Genomic DNA, 8,434 nt, shown 5'->3' with positions numbered 1-8,434 from the left:
CAGACCCGGACGCCCGGCGCCGCCCGCACCCGAGATAACCCCCGGGCGGGGTCGCACGCGGGGCCCGGGCTGGGGCGGCTCAGGCGGGAATGCCGGGGAGGAAGGGGATGCACGCGGGTCACAACGCCACCCCGATCGCCGCGCTGCGGCCCCGGCTTCCCGGCCGAACACCATCAAGGGGAGGGAGGGATGGAAAATTACTCGGAGCTCCCCTTCCCTCCTCGCCCCCTCCGCCTGGGCTTCCTTTGCACCCGTCCGAGCAGGATGCAGACGGACTGCCGCCCGGCGAAGAGCTCAGTCCCGGAGTTGGAGGGCGGAGGGGAGGGGGGGGTTCGCTCCCACTCGGGCTGGGGCTTGACCACCCGCAGCCTCGCCGCCGCCCAAAGCGCGGGCAGCCCGGGGGCGTGGCCTAGGGGCGTGGTCGCACGGTGGCTCCGCCTCCATCTCCCTCATTGTGGCGCGGGCCCCGCCCCCGCGGCGGTGCAGCCTTTATAAAGCCGGCCGAGCCGCGGGAGCTTAGTATTGGCTGAGCCAGTCTCGCAGCAGTCGGGTCTCTGCAGCTTTCCCCGGGGCAATGACGGTGAAAACCGAAGCCGCTCGCGGCACCCTGACTTACTCCAGGATGCGGGGCATGGTAGCGATCCTCATCGGTGAGTGTAGAGGCGGGTGGTAGCGGCTCTCGCCGGCGAGTGTCTGCTCGTGGATGGCGATCGGGACCTGTTGGGAAGGTCCGGGATCCGAGCAGCCTTGGGCGGAGGCCGACGTGACGAAGCCAGCTAAGAACTTCTCCTTTTCCTTCCTTTTCAATTCGCAGCTTTCATGAAACAGAGAAGGATGGGCTTGAACGACTTTATTCAGAAGATTGCCAACAACTCCTATGCTTGCAAACAGTAAGTTGGGGAAATTACTAGAAGGAATGTTTTGTTGTTTTTTTTTTTTTTAAAGAGAACACTTTGAATTTATCAGCAGCAAAGATTGACATCACTTTGCTGATCTGGGAGCTTGAGACTTTCCATGGGGGGGAGGGAGAAGGGGAGAAGGGCCGGAGAGCTCCATCCTCTTTATGTTCTGATCTTTCTGAAACATTTTTAGACGTTAACATGAATTTCTGGGTTATGCTTGTCCTGGAACAGGATATATTTTTCTAAGTGTTTACCTGGTTCATTGTCTTGCACAGACAACCCTAATTTCTGTATAACAGCTGTGTTTAGCTGGGTTGTCATTTTCTTTACCTGATTTTAAGTCATGTATTTGGATGTTTACAGTCTGAGTACTGTATTCTCCGGGAATGGTCAGCCAGAAATTCAGTTTGTGTCAGTGTGCCCTCTAGTGGCAAGTGAAGCATTTCTCATTCTTTTTTTTTTTTCTTCTGCAGCCCTGAAGTTCAGTCCATTTTGAAAATCTCCCAGCCTCAGGAGCCTGAACTTATGAATGCCAACCCTTCTCCACCGGTAAGTATTCTGTGGTGATGAATTTGTGGAGTATTTACATATTTAGGTATTGATTCAGTATAGTAATTTTAAGGCATATTCCACAGCATGATTCCTTGCACAATTTCCATAATCATTTGCAGTAGTAACATAAGTTAGCAAAAAAATCATAGTGTGCATAGGTGTTTGGTAATAGCTGTAATATCTCTTACATTGTCTGATGTTAGTGTAGATGCCTGTCTGATATTAAAGGTTACACGTTTTATTTTCTAGCCAAGTCCTTCTCAGCAAATCAACCTTGGCCCATCATCCAATCCCCATGCCAAACCATCCGACTTCCACTTCTTGAAAGTGATTGGAAAGGGCAGCTTTGGCAAGGTAATTTCAAAACCGTTTCCTACTATGTACTCCTGTGTGTGGTCGCTGCACGATCTCCTAGGATGAGGGCAGAAAAGTAATCATTTTGATTGAAATTTCAGGTTCTTCTAGCAAGGCATAAGGCCGAAGAAGTGTTCTATGCAGTCAAAGTTTTGCAGAAGAAGGCGATCCTGAAAAAGAAGGAGGTATGAGAACAATCACCTGTTTCACAGAATAACCTTTACTGTGAGATTTCTTTTTCTTTTTTGGTGTCAAGTTGAAATTTGCCACTGAATCTTCATTGCATTTTTTTCATAGGAGAAGCATATTATGTCCGAGCGGAATGTTCTCTTGAAGAATGTGAAACACCCTTTCTTGGTGGGCCTTCATTTCTCCTTCCAAACTGCCGACAAACTGTACTTTGTCCTAGACTACATTAATGGTGGAGAGGTGAGCTGGGGATAAGTAGAAGCCAATATTTTGGGGTTTCTGCACAGCCTGCCTTAGTTTTAGTTTGAGAAGACTTTCCAAGAATAGTTAAGGAGGAAAAAGTTACCAGTAATTAGTTACCTGCAAACCACTGGGTCTCAGATAGTTAATGGATTAGTTAAGGACACTTCCTGTGATTGTTCTCCATAGCTAAGTGTCAGGATTAATTAAGTGCTTTGGCTGCAGACAGACTAACTTGGTTCCATCCGCTGCAGCTCTTCTACCACCTCCAGAGGGAGCGCTGCTTCCTGGAACCGCGGGCTCGATTCTATGCTGCTGAAATAGCCAGTGCCTTGGGTTACCTGCACTCTCTGAACATTGTGTATAGGTGAGTCAAATAGCTTGTAAAGCTGCCTTCCTGGAGACTTTGCCCTAGCCTTTGGAGCCTTCAGATAATGTGTGTGTGTGTGCGCGTGCGTGTATGTGTGTGCGCATGCGTGCACTTTGCCCACCTAAAACCTGATTTCCCCACTACGGGAGCTGTCTTGACTGCATAAATCAGCCAACTAGGAGAGATTGTGCCTAATACAGGACAGATTAATAGAACAAGGGCCCTCTGTTCATTGTACTGTATTCTCAATACAATGAATGTAAACTGCTTCTAATATCCTTAGCATTCATCTTCACAGAGGATTTCTTGTGCAGTGAAATTAACCTAAACAACCTCCCCTTTTTTTTCTTTCACAGAGACTTAAAACCAGAGAACATTCTGCTAGATTCACAGGGACATATTGTCCTTACTGACTTTGGACTTTGCAAAGAGAACATTGAACACAATGGCACAACATCCACATTCTGCGGCACACCTGAGGTAGGAGCTTTTGATCTGATTTGGTGCCTCGTCTCCCCTGCCTTTCTAGGGAAAAGATACATTAATGCTTTTAAGGACAAAAGAAAAAAAGAAGCACAAAAATTCCGTTTCATTAACACTAGCTGTTTGTAAAGCCCTGCTATGTGAGATATCTGAATCCCTAAATGAAATATTTATCGGCACCAAGTTGCTTCTTTAATGTCAGGATACAATGGGGAGTTGAGGGGGCGATGTCAGTCAGCTTGAAATGTCTGGTGTGAAGTTAGCCCTGGGTTCTCATGTCTGGCCTTGGATTACCTGGTTGCATATGTTCTAAACTCTGCTTGCCTCTTCTGTCTTTCAGTATCTCGCCCCTGAAGTGCTTCATAAGCAGCCATATGACAGGACAGTGGACTGGTGGTGCCTGGGGGCTGTCTTGTACGAGATGCTATATGGCCTGGTGAGTAGGACATGGGAAGGAAGGATGGAACACTGCCTCTGTGACCCTCTACACTAGTTCCCTGGCCAAAGCCAGCATGCTGGCTCTTAAAAAGTAAATAACATGTGCTAGTCATTTCATAACTGCCTTTGATAGTTAAAAAACTCCTAGTCGTTTTAGTACCCTCTAGTTCTGTCTGATGGTAATGCATACTAACATCTTCCAATTAAATATGAAGTAATCCCTGCTCTTCTTTTCCAGCCTCCTTTCTACAGCCGAAACACAGCAGAGATGTACGACAACATTCTGAACAAACCGCTCCAGTTGAAACCAAATATCACGAATTCCGCCAGACATCTTCTGGAGGGTCTTCTGCAGAAGGACAGGACGAAGAGACTCGGTGCCCAGAATGACTTTGTGAGTCATTTTCCTGTTTTCCTGGGCCTCACTGGTAGTTCTCCACATGTCATAGCTTTATTGAATTCTTTTGCCTAGGTAAATTAACCTTGAGTTTTTTTCTTCACAGATGGAGATTAAGAATCACATCTTCTTCTCGCTCATTAACTGGGATGATCTCATTAATAAGAAGATTACTCCCCCTTTTAACCCAAATGTGGTGAGTATCTCTTTGGCTAAGGACAGTGAGGTCCAAAGATCTTTTTTTTTTTAAGTCAGAATTGTTGGGTGGGTAATAACATCTATCTGTATAATCTATCAAGAAGCAAATTTACTTTGAGTAGTAAATTATAAACTTATTATGTCTGCCAGGGAAAAAAATTATCCCAACACAGCTCATGAAAATTTTCAAAACAGTTTGTTTGTTTTTTCATTATTAAATCTCCATGAGATTTAAGTACCATGAGACAGAGCCAGGTGGAGACAGTTATAGTTCATGCTTATAATCTGAACTGAGGCAGGGGCAGGGGCGGGGGGGATCAAAAGTTTTAACAGCCTGGGGCTACATAAAAAAGACCCCCATCTCCAAGATACCAACAGACAGCAAGCATCCTCCTCATCCTAACGTGTTTGTGGCCTTGCGGGGAGGGATTATGGGAGTTGCCGTCTACACTCTCAGGGGGTAAAATCTAAGGTTTCATGGTGCATTTTCCGTGCTGAATGTGTGTCCCCTTTCCTGTCTCAGAGTGGACCCAGTGACCTGCGGCACTTTGACCCCGAGTTCACCGAGGAGCCGGTCCCCAGCTCCATCGGCAGAACCCCAGATAGCATCCTCATCACAGCTAGTGTCAAGGAGGCTGCCGAGGCCTTCCTGGGCTTTTCCTACGCTCCGCCAGTGGATTCCTTCCTCTGATCGGCCTCGGGGGTGGACTGGAAGGATCTTGACCTGCGTTTTTCAATGTTTCAGTTAGCCTTTGGGCAGCACTGCCAGCTGACAGGACATCTTAAAAGAGAATTTGCACATGTCTGGAGGTTAGGCAGTCCTTGTTGCAGTTTGCTGGAAGCTTTTTCAAGAGCACATCTTCTCGGTGAGCTCCTGAGCTGTTTGGCTTTCACTCTTCCAACATGGTGCTATATTGGAAGTGAGCATTCGAAGGCCGCCTTAGACAGGTGCAGTAGTTTGATGGGAAGGAAGACGCCCGTCTAAGGTCTGTTGGGCAGTGATAAGGAATATTCTGCAATGTGCCTTTTCTGATGAGATCGTGTTAGCTCCAAAGCTTTTCCTATTGTGTATTTCAGTTTTGTTTTTTTCCCCTTGTGGACTGACTGTGTGAACAGGAGTGTGAGTGTGGTATGCCTGATCACACACAGATGGGTTTTGTTATAAACAAGTATCAATGTGACACTTGCAGGACACTACTACAATGTGGGACATTGTTTGTTTCTTCCATATGTGGAAGATTTATGTGTAGACTGTTCTTTTTTTTTGTAATATATACTTAATAACTAAAACTTATTGAAATGGTCTTGCGTTGACTTGTATTCAGATGCTTAAAGAAAGCATTGCTGCTACAAATATTTCTATTTTTAGAAAGGGTTTTTATGGACCAATGCCCAGTTGTCGGTCAAAGCCGTGGTGTTTTCATTGTTAAAATGGGCATTATTTATAGGTGTTTTTTTTTTTGCATTCCTGATAATTGTATGTATTGTAAAGAAATTGTGTATATTGAGTTATATAACACTAGTATATTTAAACTTACAGGCTTATGTGTAATGTCACCCTCCATTTTAATGTACTGTAATTAACATGGTTATAAAGTGTAAATTCCCTCCCTACCACACAACTTTTTTTGTGTGTGATAAACCAATTTGGGTTTGCAATAAAAAAAAACCTTGAAAAATATCTACAGAAATTGTGTGGTGTGTTATTTTGTATAGTTGGGTGAAAAAAGCAAGAAATGATACTGTCATTTCTAACTTAGTGCTTCTCAGAGAGGACTGGATTCCAAGATAATAGAAGGTTTGGGCTGAGCTGTAGCTGCCAAGACCAGTACTTGTCCAGAAGGAAAGATTAAATAGGCCAACCTAAATTTTAGGTCATTTTAGAGCCATTCTATGTCAGTCATTTAATTCATTCAAATAAATCCCTTTCAATGTGTCATCTTTTGAGGACAGTTGTGAAGTAATGTTCCCTGTGTTTTATTGTCTGCCATGTGAAGCTGGTTTGTCCTCATATATGGTTTAAGTCACAGGTAATTCTTTAGACAAATATTGACGATCCCACTTAGATCACTCTATTCTGCACATGCTGGGGAAATGTCTGTGGACATGCAGACAAGATTGCTGCCCTTCCAGAACCTGGAGCAACAGCAGGGAGAACTCTGAAGCAGCTTGTTGAAATGGAAGTCAAGATAAGAGCTTGAGCCAGGCACTGTGCACACACTTGTAATCCTAGCTACTCAGAAGGCTGAAAGCTGAAGGTCACAGTTCAAAGCTCGCTGGGCAGGAAAGTCTCTTATCTCCAATTAACCAGCAAAAGCTGGATGTGGAGGTATGGCACAAGTGGTTGAGCACCAACCTTGAGAGGGAAAAGCAAAAACAAGCACTAAGGAACATCACCCTGGTCCTGAGTTTAAGCTCTTGTATCTCTCCCCTGACACACACACACACACACACACACACACACACACATTCACAATAATAGTTTGCCAGTGCAAATGAATACCATAAAGTATTTATTTATTTGCTTATGGGGCTTAAACTCTGGGCCTGGGCGCTGTCCTTGAGCTCTTCAGCTCAAGGAGAACACTACCACTTGAGCCACAGCACCACTTCCAGTTTTCTGGTGGCTAATTGGAGATGAGTCTCATGGACTTTCCTTGCCCAGGCTGGCTTTGAACCGGGATCCTCAGATCTCAGCCTCCTGAGTAGCTAGGATTATAGGCATGAGCCACAGGCACCAGGCAAGATTTTTTTTTTTTTAATAATAAATGCATGTTTCCCAGAAACTGGCATGGTCAGACTTCTGGGGTTTTTGTTTGGTTGTTTTTGTTTTTTAGCTATGCTGCAGTTTGAACCCAGGGTGCCCTTACCACTTGAGTCACGGCCTCCTAGTGTTTTATTGCTTTACTTATTTTTTCAGTCAGGCATCATGCTTTTCGCCTGGGGCTAGCTTCAGACTGGGATTCTCCTATCTTGCCCTGTGGTTAGCTGAGATTACAGGTGTGCGCCACTACTTCCTGCCAGACTTTCAGTTTCTCAAGAGTGCTCAGTGCAGGACCAGAAGGCAAAACATTCCTGGCTTGAGTCTTGGTAAACTAGTGCTACAAGGGCCGGGCTGGCCAGCTCTGGGGCTCAGCTCACCTCACTGGGATGCATAGCTATTGTGGAAGCCCTGAAGGTGTTAGGAAACAATCTCAAAACCCACTTGTTTAGACTCTTCTCCAGGCCTTTCACTTAGCAATTAGGGAGGCCCCTAAGGTTGTTTTTTCTGCCATCTTAACTTCACCTTTAACACTCTAAGCCTGTCCTTGCTCCTCTACCCTGACCTCACAGTTCATGCAGGGATCGCCTTACAGGGAAGTTTTGATCTTTTTTTCCTTCTTCTACCTCCCTGCCTCTCACCTCCCCATAGCTTCTGAGCACCAAACAATTCTTCTACTCCAGTGTGAGAGTAGAGTTTGGGAGATAATGGTTTGCACACAGACCAGTGGTCACAGGTCAGGCTCAGAATGAACACCCAGGGCTGGGAATGTGGCTCAGTGGTAGCATGTTTGTCCATCATGCATGAAGCCCTGGGTTGGATTCCTCAATACCACCCAAACAGAAAAAGCCAGAAGTGGTGTTGTGGCTCACATTGGTAGAACGCTAGCCTTGAGCAAAAAAGAAACTCAGGGACAGCGCTCACACCCTGAGTTCAAGCCCCAGGACTGGCAAAAAGAAAAAAAAAAGAAAAATGAGTGCTCCATTCCATTCCTGCACCAATGCATTCTTGCATTTTCCTAGTGAAAATGGATTCCAGTTCCCCAGGGAAATGGCGGGCCTGTTCCCCCTTCGTTCTTATTACCAATTCTTATTCCTCTGCCAGCAAACATGCTTAAGTCAAATTACCTTTTTTTTAATAATAGAAATGTAAAATTAAAAAAAGAAAGCTTAAGTCTTTAATCTGGACTCAGTTCTTCTAGGCTAGGGATCTGCATTGCAATTGTAAATAACTCAGAACAACTCGTGAATTATGAAGTTTTTATTATCTATTTATTGATTTTGGTGGCACTGTACTCACCTGAGCCACACCTCCAGGTCCTTTTTGCTTTGTTATTCTCAAGGTAGGTTCTTACTTTATGCCTGGACCTGCCTAGGTTTCCATCTGCCTTCCCCTAGATAAGCACGTACGCAGTGCTATGTCCAGCTATTAGCTGAGATAGACTCAAACTTTTATGCTTGGGCTGAGTTAGAGCCAAAATCCCCTGACCACTTCTCAAGTGGCTAGAATTATTACAGACTTGAGTTGCCATACCTGGGATTATTATTTTT

General features: G+C 45.2%; 1 protein-coding gene across 2 annotated transcripts in view; it reads left to right on the top strand.

Annotated features, from left to right (window-relative positions):
- The window catches only part of Sgk1 (serum/glucocorticoid regulated kinase 1), a 6,517-nt gene extending 713 nt beyond the window's left edge, over positions 1-5,804 (top strand). Inside the window, exons 1-12 of one of the 2 annotated variants that reach the window (XM_013026853.1) lie at positions 513-650; positions 815-890; positions 1,376-1,451; positions 1,704-1,808; positions 1,910-1,993; positions 2,106-2,237; positions 2,492-2,604; positions 2,964-3,087; positions 3,431-3,526; positions 3,767-3,922; positions 4,032-4,121; positions 4,647-5,804. In XM_013026853.1, the coding sequence (XP_012882307.1) occupies positions 575-650; positions 815-890; positions 1,376-1,451; positions 1,704-1,808; positions 1,910-1,993; positions 2,106-2,237; positions 2,492-2,604; positions 2,964-3,087; positions 3,431-3,526; positions 3,767-3,922; positions 4,032-4,121; positions 4,647-4,814 (1,296 nt within the window). In that variant the 5' untranslated portion in view covers positions 513-574 and the 3' untranslated portion in view covers positions 4,815-5,804. Of the gene's footprint in view, positions 1-512; positions 651-814; positions 891-1,375; positions 1,452-1,703; positions 1,809-1,909; positions 1,994-2,105; positions 2,238-2,491; positions 2,605-2,963; positions 3,088-3,430; positions 3,527-3,766; positions 3,923-4,031; positions 4,122-4,646 lie in introns of those variants that run through there. The other variant, XM_013026852.1, reaches the window with a different exon arrangement.
- The last annotated feature ends 2,630 nt before the right edge of the window (positions 5,805-8,434 follow it).

The sequence above is a fragment of the Dipodomys ordii genome, unplaced genomic scaffold (genome assembly GCF_000151885.1).
Source record: "Dipodomys ordii isolate 6190 unplaced genomic scaffold, Dord_2.0 Scaffold97, whole genome shotgun sequence".
NCBI classification, from domain to species: Eukaryota; Metazoa; Chordata; class Mammalia; order Rodentia; family Heteromyidae; genus Dipodomys; species Dipodomys ordii.
Note: the sequence above shows the minus strand (reverse complement) of the source record. Positions and strands in the feature narration are given on the sequence as shown.